General features: G+C 39.9%; 1 protein-coding gene across 4 annotated transcripts in view; it reads right to left on the bottom strand.

Moving 5' to 3' along the window:
- LOC141783772 (voltage-gated delayed rectifier potassium channel KCNH5) overlaps positions 1–19,543 on the bottom strand; it is a 178,619-nt gene that overhangs the window by 121,007 nt on the left and 38,069 nt on the right. For all 4 annotated transcript variants that reach the window (XR_012597354.1, XM_074661260.1, XM_074661259.1 and 1 more), the window contains exons 5-6: positions 13,325–13,443; positions 5,100–5,492 (exon numbers count right to left, since the gene is read on the bottom strand). Coding sequence is in view for 3 of the 4 variants with exons in the window: in XM_074661260.1 (XP_074517361.1) it covers positions 5,100–5,492; positions 13,325–13,443 (512 nt within the window). In the remaining variant the exon portion in view is untranslated. The remainder of the gene's footprint in view (positions 1–5,099; positions 5,493–13,324; positions 13,444–19,543) is intronic.

The raw sequence follows: 19,543 nt of genomic DNA, 5'->3' as shown, positions 1-19,543 counted from the left end.
GCACTCAATAATGTTTTCTGTAACTTAAAAACAGTAATGTATCCCTGGAGGGCCTGAAGGAGTCCTTCACGGCCTGTTAGATAATGTTCAAGATAACGTTATTATACCGGGGTCATGGGAAATACTGCTTTCTTTCTGACTGGCTGCAAGTTGTTAAAAAGGTGCATCAGGACACGTAAAAACAGTTCAGGGAAACAGTTAAACTGTTCTACATCTTTGCTCAAGGTGTATTAAACTGCAGACACCTTGGGCTAAAAATCTGAGCACAGACTACTTTTTCTCTTGAGTAAGTGGACGTGGTTAAAGCATCATTATGCAACCCGTTCTTACTCCCAACTTGTCAAATACGGCAGCTTGGTCAGTGGCCCTACGCTTCATACTATGACGCTCTAGCTACCCCTCTAGTGTCAGTTTAGCATGCTTTAATATCCGCTCGTTACATGCATACATCTTGGCCAGGTCGTCCTTGAAAAAGAGATTCTTAATCTCACCTGGTTAAATAATGGTTAAAGGGACTGTTTGTAACTTTCAGAAATGCTTGTTAACAGCGACACCTGTGCCGGTGTCTCCCGACTGCGCCTGCAGGGAGACACCGGCACCCGGTCGGAGGCGATAACGTGTCTCGCAGTGGAGCCCCGTCACTTCACAAGACACGGGAAACCTCTGTTGGTCTGGAGGAGCTGCAGCATTTATTTCTGCACAAACGTCCACTGTACATTCACTAGATATTCTGAGAGCTAAACTAACTTCTGCAGTGTGGAGTGAGCGCGCGTTCACGTCTAGAGGCCTATATCACTAGATATTCTCAGAGCTAAACTAACTCTTCTGCAGTGTGGAGTGAGCGCGCTGTGTGACTGAAGGCGAGCAGGCAGAGGAGACGAGGCTCCGGCCACACGCGAGCGTGCATATGCGAGCGTGCCTGTGTTCCGACCCGGTACATTTCAACCTTGTGGAAAGTTTGTAGGAGTTTCTTCACCTACTTCAACATCCTCTATTAAAAAATAATCAAAGTGAGAAACTGTCCAAAGATAATTTTGTTGTGACTTTAAGAGCTGTGAAGATCTACTAAAAGTTTTAATGTGTTCCTCAGGACAAGAATAAAATGCTGAAGGAGGTGTGGAGTCATATTTTGGCATTTAAAATTAATAGATGTTGAAAATTCAGCTGCTGGCATCTTAAATACTGGTATTATTATTATTATTATTATTACTGGCGTTGGAGAACTGATGATTGAGCGCCCACTTGGCAGACTCGCATGAAAACACTCATACAAACACAATAATGGATGTCTGTGCAGAAAACGCATCCACAGCATGTTTTTAGAAACAACAAACACACACCCACTCATGAAAAGATTAAATGTTCAGACATAAAAAAAAAGTGAGAAACGCATTTGTTAATTTTACATTCAGTAGATTGGTCCTTCCACTCAGGTTGTGGTCTAATTAATTCAGCACGAAATCAAGTGGAAAATCACCTTTAATGAACTTCAGGCCATATTGATATAACTACTCCATATCTGATGGGTGTAAATGGGCGTGAAAAATACTCATGATCCTTCACAGAACATCAACCCAGGAATCAAACAACAAGTTCAGGTTCGAAAAACTCTCATTCCCAGCGGAAACAACTGTGTTTTTTTATTTCTCAAACTTCTTAGGGCGCATCCCAAGTCTCTTAAAGGTCCCATTTTCATGCTCATTTTTAGGTTCATACCTATTTTGTGCTTCTACTAGAACATGTTTACATGCTTTAATGTTAAGAAAACACCTTTATTTTCCTCGCACTGTCTGCCTGAATATGCCTGTATTCACCCTCCGTCTGAAACGCTCCGTTTTAGCTCATTTTCAACCCCGGATTTCAACAGAATTGCGTTGCTAGGCAACAGCTTGGGTCCATGTTTACTTCCTGTCAGCTGATGTCATTCGCATACACTGAAAAAAAGGAAGTAAACTGGGACACATTTAGAATGTTTACGTTTAAAACTGTATATATATATTGTATATTTGTGATATCACAAAGTTACAGAAATCCTGACGGTTTGTTTCAAAGGCCCTGAATGTATTTCTCCATGGATCGAGCATTTCAATACTTTCACAGTATTTATATAGCATTTAATCTGCTGTATAATAACAAAAACTAGGGCTAGAGTGAAGATACTGGTATCATATGAAACTATAAAACCTGATGAATCCATCGGTACCAACCATGTCATACTAGCTTGTTGCAAAGAAGGTTAAATAACGCTCCAAACTTACGCTAAATTTTAGCGAGGAAAAACTGACATGGCCATTTTCAAAGGGGTCCCTTGACCTTTGACCTCCAGATCAGTGAATGTAAATGGGTTCTATGGGTACCCACGAGTCTCCCCTTTACAGACATGCCCACTTTATGATAATCACATGCAGTTTGGGGCAAGTCATAGTCAAGTCAGCACACTGACACACTGACAGCTGTTGTTGCCTGTTGGGCTGCAGTTTGCCATGTTATGATTTGAGCATATTGTTTTATGCTAAATGCAGTACCTGTGAGGGTTTCTGGACAATATCTGTCATTGTTTTGTGTTGTTAATTGATTTACAATAATAAATATATACATACATTTGCATAAAGCAGCATATTTGTCCACTCCCATGTTGATAAGAGCATTAAATACTTGACAAATCTCCCTTTAAGGTACATTTTGAACAGATAAAGGTGTGAATAATTTGCGATTTATTGTGATTAACCTTTAAATTGCATCCACGTTTCCCTCACTTGCGTCGTTTCCTTGTGTCACTCGAGAAATGCAAGGAAAAGACGCAATCTAAGAGATTTGGGATGCACCCTTAGACACCGAAATTGTTTTGCTTGTGAGAAACAAGCATTGATATTAGATTTAAATCAGGTGAAGGAAGCAAAACAGCTGATGATGAGCAGTTCTTCCCTCTCCAACACCAGTAAACCACCTCCCATCGCCTGATGAAACTCACTGCAGTCACAGGTGGTAAATCGTAAGCACAATCCCATCCTCATCACACTTGGACCTAATTCAATTCTACATGCCAGCAGATTTAAACACAACCACATGACCTTAGAATGAGGGTATTGACTTTTAACGTATTTCAATAATGAATTTTCAAGCTATTGTGGCAAACGTCCTGCTGAAAGACTAACCCGGAAAGTTAGATATTCCAATTACTTTCCACTTTCACAGGCAAACTGCCATCCATTATCTCAGCCAGAATAAAAACAGAGCACCATCAATTATTAATCAGTACGCTTAATGAGCTTATTAACTAAAAATGGAACCTGCTGTTGTGTCTCTTAAAAGACAAACAGCCACAGTAGCAGCTTGGAGAGGCCGTATGTGGATGCTGAAGTGCTTTGAGCTACGTGGCAACGTGCTACTAAAACATGCTGATGTTTAGCAGGTAAGTTTTACAGTGCTGATCAACTGAAGCGTCTCTCATACTGGACCTTAAACCCACTAACATCTGGCTGTTGCCTTCAGTGTGAAAGGTTATAATCAGCATTCATTTCCAGGACAAATGATTCTGCAGTAGTGACGGGTATTTATCGGCTCCAGCTCCGGTCAGCGGTGATGGAAACATGCAACGTGTCCTCATACAACGGTTCATATGATATCTTACGGAAAGCATTTTTGAGCATTTTCCTACAAATGTCCAGCGTCAATCTCCGCTCCAGTCTTTTCAAAATAAACTTCTGTCTTCACAGGAAACAACTTGGTTAGGTTTAGGCAACAAAACTACTTCGGTAGGGTTAGGAAAAGGTCGTGGTTAAGTTTCGCCGCACCGAAAGAGGCGTAAAAGTACGGATTTTACATGACAAATAAATCAACGTTAACTTCTGGTTTCACACGGGGCACCGATAGCCGTCTCCTGGTGAAAGTCTGGTGTGTTTTGACTTATTCTCTCAAATCTGCTGACCTTTTTTTTCGGTGGATTTTCTTGTTTTTAAAACGTGGCCACACAGATGTTATTTCCACCTGTGTGAGATCTGATAACAGAGCAAGCGGGACCACCTCCAGATGAGGTCTGGCCAATCTGATGGCATTTTCTGCATGCATTACACCTGCAGTAAATGAGTTTCTCCCGATACCAATCACACGTTAATACACCAGGTGTAGACATATCCACTGAGACTCAGCAGCTGGGGAGCCGGACCAATCAGCAGTCTGCCGGAAACAGGCTGACATAATGACACGATGATTCATCACCTCTTGAGACCACTCACAGTAATCTGGCCACTCTAGATAATATATAACAGGCTTCATTCTGCACCGTCATGACCTATTTCTGGCCTCAGATTCATTCAGAAGCCAGAAGACTTTAATGGGTTATTTTAATTTAGATGCTCGTTTAAACGGTTTCCAGAACGGTTGCCATGTTTTCTAAGGTGATAGTAAAAAGCCAGAGTGGTGTGTTTGTCCATTAGTAGTTAGTAATTAGTAATTGTCTGCATCACATTTTGATCCATACACATGGACATCATCCCTAGCACAAGCTAATCCCCCAATCAGCCTTGCCCGAAAACACTGATTACATTTACATCCACACTAATATACACCTCCAGGGTCAGTGTATCTTTTGGTCATTCGATTTTCCTTTCACAAACGGATATTAAAAAACTAAAAAAATTGTGGTCATTTGATTTTCGTTTAAAATACAAAAATGTGTATTTTGAGACACTCTTTTATTGTTTAAAAAAACTACGTACCGATCCATGTCCATCACCTTCAGTTACACAGCAGCACCGTCCTCAAACGCGCTCTTACTTTGTAAATGGCAACTTCCGGTCGGAGAATATGAAAAAAACAGGCGTCTTCTTGTGATTTCATTTTTTGTGTTTAGAAATAATAAATGAAAATCAACCCGTTTTTTAAGTTTAGTTCATCCCTTTTTGACCCTGATAAAGAAAGACGTCTTGTATTTCAATTAACATTTTTGTATTTTAAAATGAAAATCAAATAACCACTAATTTTTAGTTTTTTAATATCCATTTGTGAAAGGAAAATCGAATGACCAAAAGATATAGACACACTGCCCCTCCATGCACACCTTCCTACCAACCACTCACAGCTGTGAAAGCCATCCTTACCTCATCCACGTTCTCGAAGGCGTTGATGATGTCGTACGGCAGGCAGGACAGCAGGTCGATGACGAACCAGGTCTTCAGGTAGTTCATGCGGATGAGCTTGGGGTCGGAGATGACCTCGCCGCCGGGCCCCACGAAGGTGGTGTGGAAGTTGAGGACGATGTCCACCAGGAAGATGACGTCCACCACGCTGTCCAGCACCAGCCACACGATGTTGTTCTGCTTGGTCTTGAAGGAGACGTTGTAGGGCACCATGATGGCCGTGTAGAAGGTGAGGATGAGGATGACCCAGTCCCACGTGGTCTTGAAGGTGCAGTAGTGGAGGATGATGTGGGGCGGCGTCTTGGGGGCCTCCTGCTTGTACTGCGGGAGGATGTCGGAGTTTAGCTGCAAAACCTGGAGACAGAGCAAGAAGAAGTAGTTTATTAAAAGCACCCTTTCATTAATACACTTTAAAACACACTACTAAATGTAAAATATGAAAATTAAGAGTGAAGTTAGACTGTCCACCGACCGGCCTGAATTCAGCTGCCAAGTCAGTATCATCATTTAAATTAATGTCTTTAAATGCACCTTTAATAGACTCAGCTCTATGTAACTGTGTTTGGTCCTGCAAACTTTTTAATCTCATTTACTCTCTCATGTTCTTCTTATTTTATGTATTTTAATCTTCTTGTAATGTGCCGTCCCTTGCTTGTGCTTGCTTTTAGCCTTTATGTATTTTTTTAATGACTTTCTGTAAAACATTTTGTAATGTCCCTTTTTAAATAATTGCTTCACAATGTTTTTATAAGAAATTTTAACAGGCTGACCACAGGGTAGGTATCATTTTTCTCATCGGAAAAAACAGTCGGAAAAAACAGTTGGAAAAAAAGTCTAAAAAAAGTTTGAAAAAAAAGTCGGAAAAAATTCTGAAAAATGTCCAAAAAAAAAAAATTCTGAAAAAAGTTTGAAAAATGTTTTTTTTTTTTTTTTTAAATGTCGCCAAAAAAAGTACGAAAATAGTCGGAAAACAAATTCTGTAAGAAGTCTGAAAAAAGTCTGAAAAAAAGAGTCTGAAAAATTCTGAAAAATGTCCACAAAAAAAAGTCGGAAAAATGTGTGGAAAAAAAAGTTTGAAAAAAAAGTTTGAAAAATGTCCCCAAAAAAAAGTACGAAAAAAAAGTCTGAAAAAAGCCTGAAAAAAGTAAAAAAAAAAAAAAGTCTGAAAAACAAGTGTGAAAAAAACAGGCTGAAAACAGGCTGAAAAAAAAAGTTTGGAAAAAATTCTGAAAAATGTAAAAAAAAGTCTGAAAAAAAATGCACGGAAAAAAAAAATCTGTAATATGTCTGAAAAATATCCAATAAGGGCACACACATAAAAGTACACAAGTTAAATTATGAATAAAATAAAAAATAAAATATACCCACAAACATAAACTGAGCAAACAAAAAACAAAAAACACGGAACAAAACATTACAAAACATAAATACAAAACAAACAGCCCATTACATAATCTTACTGTTGTTTTTAAACTTCATACATTTCACACATTCAAAGATGTTCAAAAAGAAATTAAACACATATTCTTAGACCCAGTTCGTCTCTAACGAGTTCACACATCTTCTGGACTCAACAAATTAAAACTTCATCTATTTGATCTCATTTCATTCGTCAAGATTTCTGGCCCAGTTTTCACTCTCTCACACTTTGAACCTGATTAATTGATTAATTCACATGTACTGTTGTATACTGAGAAAAGTTTGGTTTATTCCGTCAATTATACAGACGTAGGCAAAATTGTTGGTACCCTTCCGTTAAAGAGAGAAAAACCCACAATGGTCACTGAAATAACTTGAAACTGACAAAAGTAATAATAAATAAAAATTCACTGAAAATTAACTAATGAAAATCAGATATTGCTTTTGAATTGTGGTTCAACAGAATCATTTTAAAAAACAAACTAATGAAACTGGCCTAGACAAAAATGATGGTACCCTTAACTTAATATTTAGTTGTACAACCTTTCGAGGCAATCACTGCAAACAAGTGATTTCAGTAACTCTCAATGAGACTTCTGCACCTGTCGACAGGTATGTTGGCCCACTCCTCTCGAGCAAACTGCTCCAGCTGTCTCAGGTTTGAAGGGTGCCTTCTCCAGACTGCATGTTTCAGCTCCTTCCACAGATGTTCAATAGGATTTAGATCCGGGCTCATAGAAGGCCACTTCAGAATAGTCCAATGTTTTGTTCTTAGCCATTCTTGGGTGTTTTTAGCTGTGTTTTGGGTCATTATCCTGTTTGAGGACCCATGACCTGCAACTGAGACCAAGCTTTCTGACACTGGGCAGCACATTTCGCTCCAGAATGCCTTGATAGTCTTGAGATTTCATTGCACCCTGCACAGATTCAAGACACCCTGTGCCAGATGCAACAAAGCAGCCCCATAACATAACCGAGCCTCCTCCATGTTTCACATTAGGTACAGTGTTCTTTTCTTTGGATGCTTCATCTCTTCGTCTGTGAACATAGAGCTGATGTGACTTGCCAAAAAGCTCCAGTTTTGTCTCATCTGTCCAAAGGACATTCTCCCAGAAGCTTTGTGGCTTGTCAATATGCATTTTGGAAAATTCCAGTCTCGCTTTTTTATGATTTGCGTCCTCCTCGGTCGTCTTCCATTAAGTCCACTTTGGCTCAAACAGCGACGGATGGTGCAATCTGACACTGATGTACCTTGACCTTGGAGTTCACCTCTAATCTCTTTGGAAGTTGTTCTGGGCTCTTTGGTTACCATTCGTATTATCCGTCTCTTCGATTTGTCATCAATTTTCCTCCTGCGGCCACGTCCAGGGAGGTTGGCTACAGTCCCATGGACCTTAAACTTCTGAATAATATGTGCAGCTGTAGTCACAGGAACATCAAGCTGCTTGGAGATGGTCTTATAGCCTTTACCTTTAACATGAAGGTCTATAATGTTCTTTCTGATCTCCTGAGACAACTCTCTCCTTAGCTTTCTGTGGTCCATGTTCAGTGTGGTACACACCATGACACCAAACAGCACAGTGACTTCTTTTCACCCTTTAAATAGGCAGACTGACTGATTAAAAGTTTGAAGACACCTGTGATGCTATTTACAGGACACACCTTAGTTTAACATGTCCCTATGGTCACATTATTTTACATCTTTTCTAGGGGTACCATCATTTTTGTCCAGGCCAGTTTCATTAGTTTGTTTTTTAAAATGATTTTGTTGAACCACAATTCAAAAACAATATCTGATTTTCATTAGTTACTTTTCAGTGAATTTTTATTTATTATTACTTTTGTATTACTTATTTCAGTGACCATTGTGGGTTTTTCTTTCTTTAACGGAAGGGTACCAACAATTTTGCCTACGTGTGTATCTCTAATAGTCAGTTTTATTTATAGTTTCACCATGTAAATACACTTTAACTGTTTTGAAAAGGCAAGAGAGCACAGACTAGAAAGAAAAAGATGAAATTAAATTATGTGAAAGAGATGAAAGTCATTAAGAAGGATAAAGTAAGCCAAAAAACGTTGTTTCTTAGTCTACTAATAATTACCTAATGCTGCTAGGTGTGTGTGTGTAGAGAGAGAGAGAGGAGGGGAAATAGTGCAAGAAAAGTGTATTATTAAAATCCAGTTTTCATCTCTTTTGTTGCTCCGTAAAGCTCCCTCTGACAAAACCGCATAATGAATAAATTTGGCTTGAAATGAGACAGAAGAGGAAACAGGAAATCAGAAGAGTTGACCAAAAAAAATAAACAAAACAAACAAAAAAGCAGCTATTATATTTTGCCGTGTGGTGATAATAAGTGTCCTGCTGAGCTCCGTCTTCTCTGTATAACACAGACTACATTAAATCCAACACACAGCAGTTTGATTTCCTCTGCAGGACACGTACAGATCACACACAGATCACAGTCAACTCATTTTACTCTAAACGGCGTATTATTCTGTTTGTATCCAGCTGCTACACAGATGAACTGTAATATATATAATACATGACTATAAATCATACTCATTTTAACACTTCCTGCCTCCCAAATATATCTAAAATATCAGCTGCAGTAAAGGAGCAGTGTGGTACTTCTAGCACCTTTTATGACAAGTTCTAGTATTGCTCTTTGAGAATTACTACTGATACAGATAATAATAATGTAGAGGATAATATATACTGCAGTTATTACCACTTCTAGTACTGAGTTACTGCTCAGACTGTACTGCTAGTAGTACTGATGATAATATCGACGCTATTACTGCTACACTAATCAATACAGCTGCTACAGTACACGTACAACGACGACTAATAGCATATATTAGTGCAATAACTACCATTATTTCTACTGTTTCTACTGGTTTCTTCTAGTACTATTGCAACTACTGCAACTACTAATACCATTTCTACTACTACTACAACAACTCTACTACTACTACTACTACTACTACTATGACGATGACTACTACTACTACTACAACTACTACTAATGCTACAACGACGACTACGACTACTACTAGTACTACTTCTACTACTACTACTACTACTGTTACGACGACGACGACTACTACTACTACTACTACTACTGCTACGACGACTACTACTACGACGACGACGACGATGAAGACGACGAAGACGACTACTACTACTAATGCTACGACGACGACTACGACTACTACTAGTACTACTTCTACTACTACTACTACTACTACTATGACGATGACTACTACTACTACTACAACTACTACTAATGCTACAACGACGACTACGACTACTACTAGTACTACTTCTACTACTACTACTACTACTGCTGCTACGACGACGACTACTACTACTACTACTACTACTGCTACGACGACTACTACTACGACGACGACGACGACGAAGACGACTACTACTACTATTACTGCTATGACGACTACTACTACGACGACGACGACGACTACTGCTACTACTACTATTACTACTACTACTATTGTTACTGCTTCTGCTCGTTATCTATTACTACTTGTTAGATTACTAGCACCCTCCGGACGCTCTGAGCAGAAATTTATGTCGTCACTTCCTGAGAGCCTCCTCGCCGGTTGGAACCCTGTAACCATGGTAACCTGTGCCAACCTCATGTGTGATCAAAACGACGGTTTGTGAGAATCAAAGTCTGAATTAATTTATAATATATATTACGCCTACTGGCAAAGTGGAGTTTTACACTTAATTTGAAGCGTTATTGACATTACAGAGCTGTCTGTCAATGTCTGTTATGAACGTTGCATTGTGGGATATTAATGCCGCCGTAGTGTCAAGCGTTGCATACTGAACTATTTCACCGGAAATAGTATGCAATTTGCGTACTATTGGTTTCATACTACGGTCATTGTATGTGCTTATAACTACATTATAATGTATTTAGTGTATGTTAATATACAGCATATAAATGTTAAAATTATATAATTAAATTATTTTATTTTTAATATTATTTATTTATTTATTAATTTAATATTAATAAATTTATATTATATCAAAATTATATTATAATAGTATAAAGAGGATTGAACATGCGGATGTTTTTAGACTGCAAATATTTCAGCTAGAAAGAACAGACTGTTGGTGTATATTATTATGGGATATATCTATATGGAAGGAACCATGTTATAATGATATAGTACTCGCTCTGCCGTGCTTGTAAATTTTCATTGGAGCAGTAGTTTTTTATACTCCTTTGGTTTTATTGCATAAAAGGAGTACTCAGTGATTTAGGATGTGCATAAAGTTGGTGGACTCACCAGAGACAGATCTAAAATATAAATGGTTTAAATGAAGCGCCAGAGGGACGATATATATCCTGATCTTTTATTACACAGACACCCGAGTCCACTTCATTCAAACCCAACACCTTCGGTTCTGTTTACCATTTCCTTCTCTCTTTCCTTTCACTCTTCCTTCCTTATTACATCTGTTAGCCTCCCTCCTGTCCTTCCTTCCTCCTTCTTTCCTCCTACCTTACTTAATTCATTACTTCCCCTTACTTACTATTCCCCCCGAGCCCACATCACCTTTAAACCACCCTGAAAGTAACACTTTGGCTAAAAACCCTACACCGCTTCCCGCCTCGTGTGCTAAGCAGGGAGGAATCTCAAAAAACAAGTTCTGATTAAAGGCGATACACCTCAAACTTCATGAATAAAACAGGTCGGCGAGCCATCTCCTTCCCCACCCCACAAATCCATTTTCTAAATTTTCTAGCAGCAGTCACAATCATTCAGAGTGCCCACAGCGGCAGCACCCTGCTTCTGTCTCCCTCACCCAACATGAAATATTAATGACGCCCGCAGTCCACAGGAGCACACAGCGCTCCCGGGGAAGAGAAAGCACCGCTCGCTGTGTCCAACAACTGCAGCTCCGGGGAAGTTGGCAGTGAGAGGAAGTGGAGGGAGGGGCGGGAGAAGGATGGATGCACTGAGGGCGTGGTCGTCCGTCACAAAGTACAGTATGCTCGCATGGCTGTGTCCGCCTATTAATGCATTAGTGCGTTAGTAAAATGGTTTGAATGTGCTGCTTAATGTTTTATATGAAGAGTTATTTGTGCAGAAATAATGTTAAGAGCAGAGAGCTGCTACGGCGGCATATTTGTAGCGTGTGCGGAGGAGGCAGCAGCAGCAGCAGCGCTAACTTCCAGGTGACAGGTTAGCTAACTTTACCTGCTGTGGTGCTGTTGTTGTCTTGTTTGTTGAATAAACACTAAGTTTTGAGGTCAATCCTGCAAAATAAAGATGTTATTTTTCTATGTTGGAACTTTCTCACGGATTGAAAGAGGCTGATCCTTAAAGTAACGGTGTGTAACATTATGGGAGATGGAATATAATACTCATAACTATGTTTTCATTAGTGTTTAATCACCTGAAACTAACAATTGTTGTGTTTTCGTTAGCTTAGAATGAGCCCTACGATATTTTGCATGCATCGATACACGGACGTCAAGTATTAATCTTTTATTATATAAACTATTAACAACAATCCAACAACCCGCCAGCGGGCCCGGCCGCTGTTCTGTCTTTCAGAGGTTGTACCAGGCTCAGTTTTAAAGCTAGAGTGAAAATAATGTTATCATATGATACTAGAAAACCTAAGGAATCCATTGGTACCACCCTTGACCTCTGACCTCAAGATATGTGAATGAAATCTCTGAGATGAACAGAGTGAAAACTGTATCTTGTTAGATAAAAACAGATGTTGACAAACATGTGGAACACGTTGACACGTGGGAAAAAGGTAACAAATCACAATATATTGCAATTTATTACACAGCTGTGTTGAATACTCGATTATGATTGGTCAATCACGGCGTTCTGCGGTCTGTTATTTCTGTATAACAGACCGTTGCTATGTATAACAGACCGTTGCTATGGGCGCAGCTCTGATGTCAGACTCTGGCGGACCGTTTTTGTGTCAAAATATTGATTTCTTCAGTAAGTAGCCGTGTAATAAGCCGGATAATGTACAGCTAGCCGGTCATTGTTGTGAAATAAACCCCGACAGGGCGACGCGGCACCCCGACGCGAACCTGTCAGGGTTTATTTCACAACAGTGACCGGCTCGCTGTACATTATCCCTCATATATCTTATTGCAAAACTCAGCATATCATAAAAGTGTTTAAAATCGTGATAAGATCGTATCGGGGAGCGGGTCCTCTTCACGGAGTCTGACATGTTGCTCCTTCATGTTTCTACAGTAGCCCAGAACGGACAAACGAAGCTCTGGCTCTAGAGAGAGACTTTCACGTTTTTACGTTACCTGAAGGCCACCGTAGTTCTCCGACACGCTTGTGAAACTGCGGTGACAGTGACTTAACTGCATCCTTCTGGATTGTAACGTGTCAAAGACGAAGGACGCGTACCGAGCAACATCACCGCTGTTAGCTGACGCTGCAAACTAGTGAGCAAAGGAATAAATGATACCGCACAGTGTAAAGCTAAGTATGGACCTTTGGCCACGTGATAACAGAATGATGAAGACCATGAGATGTGGCTGGAAGCTCTGGAAAAAGTTTCACCAGTCAGAGAAAACTGAGAAGTGGACATGGAGCAGAAATAGTTGGTTTCTATGGTGACCTGCAGTTTAATATATCTTCCAAACTGCTTTAGAGCAACAGCTAAAAACAGCATGACCATGATATAGTGTACAGTATGAGGTGTAGAAGAGGAACCATGTCCTGTATGTGTGAGCGCTCACCTCCGCCAGTCTGGACTGTTTATGGCTGCTGACTTCGTGTTTGTCGATGGGTGGCGGCTTCGGCAGCGTGTTGCGGTTGTTGGTGAGCGCCCGAGTCAGCCGCGCGAACTTGGTCCATCCTGCAAGGAAAGAGACATTAAACACAGATTACATCACATTCATCACAACCAAACAGGCTTTGAGATCAGCTGCACACAAACACAAGCAGCCACCGTTGTTGATACAGTTCACGACACCAACGGGGACGTACCGGAGTTACACAATATTCCCACAGCTCCCATTTACTTGCCTCCGGAGGGTTGTGTGTTTTTCCCACTTGGTAGTTCATATTTACAATAAATCCGACACAATGTGAACGCAGCACAAGCCCTGCTTTTTATGTCAAAAACAGCCACCCCTGCAGAACGTGTCCTTGAACACAACTGGACCTCCAGCAGCTGCAGGGTTTCTGCTCTGCAGCTGTGCGATGTGCTCTGACCTTCGCGTGGAAGCGGGAGATGAAGGAGAACTTCTCCTTCGGGGGATCAATACCGCAAGAGCTATACATTTAGCTTTTAGGTTTGTCTTGTGAAAAGACACTCGAAGACTTTGAAAAGACTAAAGTCTCACACCGTCTCACAGCTGAAGACGCATCATATTTTGCAAAGACTGGGGATCTTGCAGGGTCAACTATTTGCGAGTCTACAACTAGATTCCTTTTGAGATTATTTCCCATCATGCTCCAGGTGGAAATTGAACAACGGAGCAGAAACAGAAGCAACTTTTGACCACAGCTGCTGTTGTCCAAGATAACCGAGACATTCCCTCCCCAGAGTAGAGTGACCATGCACGTATACGAGCATGCACATGCATGCGCTAATATGCACGCACCATAGACGTTTTCATCAGGATGGCTGATGGTACACATGTCCACCAGCCTCCGTCCTTTCCCCTCTTCCCATTCATTGTCTATGTAAGCAGCCGTGCAATGCAATGTGGCGCGATTCGAGAGACGGGGCATCACATTGGACACTCCTCATTTGCATAAAGTTGAGGTCTAAGCTACTTTATGCAAATAACGGGCGTCATATGCGACTCCCCACCTCTGGAAACTCCCTAGAAACTTTTAAATTAACAGATGCAGCAACTGCAGTACTTATTTCTCACAAAATGTTTTCAGAAACACATTTCAGGGAACTATTTTCGTGATATAAGAGAGGAAAAGTTTCCAAACGAGCCGTTTGGAGTATGTTCATATTGACATTGTTGTGTTATACAACAGCATCAATGGCCAATTTAAATTTTAATGATGAGATCGTTAGGCTACATGAATACATTTTTAATTATAGTAGGATTTGAACTGCAGAGTCAAACAGGATGATGTCAACGTAATTATGAGGTGTAATTTATATAGGATTTTATTTATTTATTTATTTTTCAACATCAGCAGACTAATGTACATGACTCCTGCGACAGGTCTGGACCACTCATATATTGTGCACATAAGAGAAAATTCAAAATATGAGAAAATTGGTGAATGCAGCAAATTCTCCTAAATCACTCGTTTAAGCCATTTAAGAACGAATCTGTTCGTACGAGAGGCCCTATGTCTCCATGTTGCCCTCATCATCAAACCTTGTGTATATTAAATATTGTGCATCCTGATCAACATCCCTGCGTTTTCTTCCTTTAACTTTAAAGGGACTCTATGTAAGAATGAGAAATTGCTTGTTAACTCGCTCCTCGTTTGTAAGAAGTTGCAAACAGTCCATTTAACTTTCTTCTTGTAACTTTTACTTCTATATGACCTTTTTATTTTTCATCTCAATGCCGTGATTAATATTCTCTTGTTTTGGCGGCCGATAAGCATTTTATCATTCTGTTTTTGAACAATGCTACTGTATATGCATAAGGTTAATTATAAAGGCAGTGGAAATGCATAGCAAGCATTGTTTCCTCTTCGTTACCATCCCTGCCTTCGTTACTATATTAAAATCTAAATAATACAGGCGTGTCCAGCTGGTTTCAGAGGACGGGTGCTCCTACTGTACTGCTCTAAAAATAAAATAAAATGTTTGAAAGGGCAAAGAGAGAGAGGCGCACCACACACAGCCGTCACACATCGGGATCGACCCGACCCGACCCTTTGAAGGGACCATTACGAATAAAACTCGGTCTTTAAAATGACTTTTAACCCTCCGGCCTCCAGAACACACCCTCCCTTTCATTTCAACCATTCACTCCTCTGTGCAGCAAACACAACACTGTACTGAGACCCATACAGGATGAATATCAACACAATACTTAGTTTACTCTGAGTCCCAATCACTCCACTTCCCTCGAGGAAAACCGCTGTAGTGGCTTTTGTGTAACTAACTATACATCTTCTGTTGCAGAGCGGCTTCTTTATGTGATTTTCTATATGCTAATACTTTAAATTGGCTCTGGATCATCGTACATAATAAGCCTGGGTGCTCTTAGCTGAAATGGAGCTTTCTTTCCAATATCTTTCCAGGAAGGAAATTGCTGCAGCAGTGCTTACTTACTATAGATTGAACAGTATATTGTTGGCTGATGAAAGCATCGGCTTAGAATAGATCCCTCTGAAAGATATCCGTCACTTAAGTTGTTCCTCTTAAGAAAGACGTTCTGTACTGTATGGTGAGATGTCGTCAATACTGAGACTATTTACATCCTGAGAGGCGTTTTTCTTAAACTCAATGTCACAGAGAAAATGCTGTATTTTTCTCACCGGGCTGATTTTATCTGACAGCTGTAGTTACTAGTTTAAAGACTCTGATTTTACAATGAAACAAGAGATAAGATGGAAAACATATTGCCTCTGCTCGGTGAAACAAGAGCTGGCTGACATAAAATATTTATCTAAAAAGGTTTAGGAAAGGACAGAAGTTGAAAGATCTTTTGAGAAGCAGATCTCTAAAAAAGACAAAAAAAAATGTACGTTTTGCTCTTGATTGTGAGACTGTACCTGAGTGAAATGAAAACTTTAATTAAAGGTACAGTGTGTAGGATTTGGCGACAGCTAGTGGTGTGGTTGCAGATTGCAACCAACCGAGTACCCCTCCGCTCACTCTTCCGTTTCAAGACTGCGGTAAGGTGAGCCACGGAGTGCAAAACCGCGGTAACGCCGTTCACCTCGCTCAGATGCCATCCATACCATAATAACACTACTTTAGGAGCAGTTTAAAGTTGAGCAGCGGGAGTGTTTGTCTGGGCATTTAACACAAATAAAGAAAAACCAGGATGTCTTAATAGCTTTGTCTTTGTTTTACTCTTGTGACAAAGCTAGGGCTGTCAAAGTTAACATGATAATAACACACTAATTTCTTTAACGCATTAACACAACTTGTGATTTTTAGGTTGTAGCGGCTCAGTTTTAAAGCTAGAGTGAAGATACTGGTATTATATGAAACTAAAAAACCTAATGAATCCATCAGTACTAACCATGTCATACTAGCTTGTAGTGAAGGAGGTTAAATAACGCTCCAAAATTGCGTTAAATTTTGGCGAGGAAAAACAGTCATGTCCATTTTCAAAAGGGGTCCCTTGACCTCTGACCTCCAGATCAGTGAATGTAAATGGGTTCTATGGGTACCCACGAGTCTCCCCTTTACAGACATGCCCACTTTATGATAATCACATGCAGTTTGGGGCAAGTCATAGTCAAGTCAGCACACTGACACACTGACAGCTGTTGTTGCCTGTTGGGCTGCAGTTTGCCATGTTATGATTGGAGCATATTGTTTTATGCTAAATGCAGTACCTGTGAGGGTTTCTGGATCAATATCTGTCATTGTTTTGTGTTGTTAATTGATTTACAATAATACATTTATACATACATTTACATAAAGCAACATATTTGTCCACTCCCATGTTGATAAGAGGATTAAATACTTGACAAATCTCCCTTTAAGGTACATTTTACAGATAAACCATTGTATATTTATCTGGTCCATCATGCTAAGACAATTAGAGAAGCCAATAAACTGACTGAGTCAAGTTCGTACACAGGAACAGCTGCAGTTATCCAACATCAGCCACCGGTCGTACCTGACCAAGAAAGACCAGCTGTAAAACCCCTGGATCTGCTTCTTCGCTTAGAAGTTCAGCTTTTCATTTCAATAATAAAGACGTGCCGTTTGTTCACTTTAAAGTCACACAGGCTAACTGCTAATGCTTGTTTACCTTCACTGAAGCAGAAGTTTGACTGCAGGACTTTTACTTAAAAAAGGCATAGCTTTCCATCATACTCCATTTACTGAAGCAAAGGTCTTAAGTGCTTTTCCTACACCGCCTATAGAGAAGCAGAGGTTGCAGATTTCCCTGCATTGTGTGCATGCATTATACAGCACCGTGCCCTAATGTGGTCGAAAATGATAGGGAACCGCCGGCTCGGAAAAGCAAAACCCAGAACCACTTTCATCAAGAAGTAAAATGGAGGAATTTGTGCTGGTGGCACTCGTGTAAATCCACCCTGACAGGCTCCCACTACTGACACATAAGGACAAAAGGACCGCACACGGAGCACGACGGAGGAAACTGCAGGACAAGTAAATAAGAGGTCTTTTTTGTTCACGGTTAATAGTAACGCTGCTGCGCTTTATCAGACTGGAGCACAGTGGAAATGGAAATAGAAAAACACGTAAAGGCCTGGGCTAAAAATAACAGAGGAGCTGAGCTGGTGCACGCACCTCCGAAATGAAACTGAGATTTTGATCATCGGTTCCACACCGAGGACGGACTGGATTTACAGAGTGGTTTGTCCTTCAACGGACAGACAAACACATGTAGGACACTGCAAAAACTGTCCATCTTCCTTTAACATTCAGTAGTGACGGTACCTGCTGTGCCGTCCAGGGTGGAAGTGTTTTCAAATCAGACTCAGATGTTAAAGGAAAGGGGGAGAAGGAGAGTTCAGTGTGTCACCGAGGTTATCACATGATGTTTGGTTGAATTAACTCCACAACACCTCTGAGGTCCCGGACACAATAAGACAGCATGCAAAATGTTAATTTACATGTCTGTTGCTGAGAGATAAATAAGAGTGTTGTCCTTTTCAAAGAAAACCGATGTTTGGGATCTAAAGCTGCGTTCGCATTAGAGCTACACAATTACGGCTTAAATGATAATCACATGATGATCACCATTATTTATCACGATTCTTCATAGATTTTAGGGATAAAAAAATATTTTTATTTGTACTTTCACTTCCATGTTGTGCTTCATTCCAACCGTCAATAACTCTAAATGTTATCCTTTTATTTTTTATTGTCATCTATAACGGTTATTTGCATCAAAATAAATGAAACATCCAAATAAATAAAACAAATGTTTAAATAAAAATGATTGTATTTTTATTTAAATATTTGCTTTGAATAAAAAACAATCTAGGCATTAGTAGTTTTAATTATATATTATAAGCTGCTTTGAGCTAGTGTTAGGAAGTTAAACATATCTATTTATGTTGCTGTGAAAACCTTCAAACGACTGGATTTATTCACGTTTCTCGCTGATCTTTTACAAAAGATTAAATGCCAATTAATGAGGAAATATAATTTTCATTTGTTGTCAAACTAAACTTTCTTTTAAGGTTCTCAAATGACATTTTAAATTTCCAATAATAAATATATACATACATTTGCATAAAGCAGCATATTTTCCACTCCCATGTTGATAAGAGTATTAAATACGTGTCAAATCTCCCTTTAACAGATAGAAAATGTGCGCGATTAACTACGGACAATCATGCGATCAATTGCAATTAAATATTTTGATCGATTGTCCGCCCCAATGAATATGCAAATTAGTGTGACTAAAACTGAAACTTACCGGCTGATCAACATGTTGGCTCATACTCGCTGTGTCGCCGCGATAAATGGATGGAACAGTGTCGGATTCAATCAAAGTTTTGTGGCAAAACCCATCTGATTTTGAGGGTAAAATTTTCAAAACAGTGCTCTGGAAAATAGCTGCTGCAAACCCAGGTTTTCTCTGGAAATTTCACTTCCCCCCCCGATACCACTCGTTTCACCGTAGCGTTGTCTGGCTGTCTGTATCCGTAATCTAGAGACCATCACTGGTACACTGCAGTTTCAAGGCCGAAATGCACATGTTATGGTGCTTATGGTGGAACAATGCCCAACTACAAGAAGTAAAACCATAGATTTCATCAGCTAGGATGTCTGGGTTTTAAAGCCCCAGGCTCCGATGTTTTTGCGT

This window comes from Sebastes fasciatus, chromosome 15 (genome assembly GCF_043250625.1).
Source record: "Sebastes fasciatus isolate fSebFas1 chromosome 15, fSebFas1.pri, whole genome shotgun sequence".
NCBI classification, from domain to species: Eukaryota; Metazoa; Chordata; class Actinopteri; order Perciformes; family Sebastidae; genus Sebastes; species Sebastes fasciatus.
Note: the sequence above shows the minus strand (reverse complement) of the source record. Positions and strands in the feature narration are given on the sequence as shown.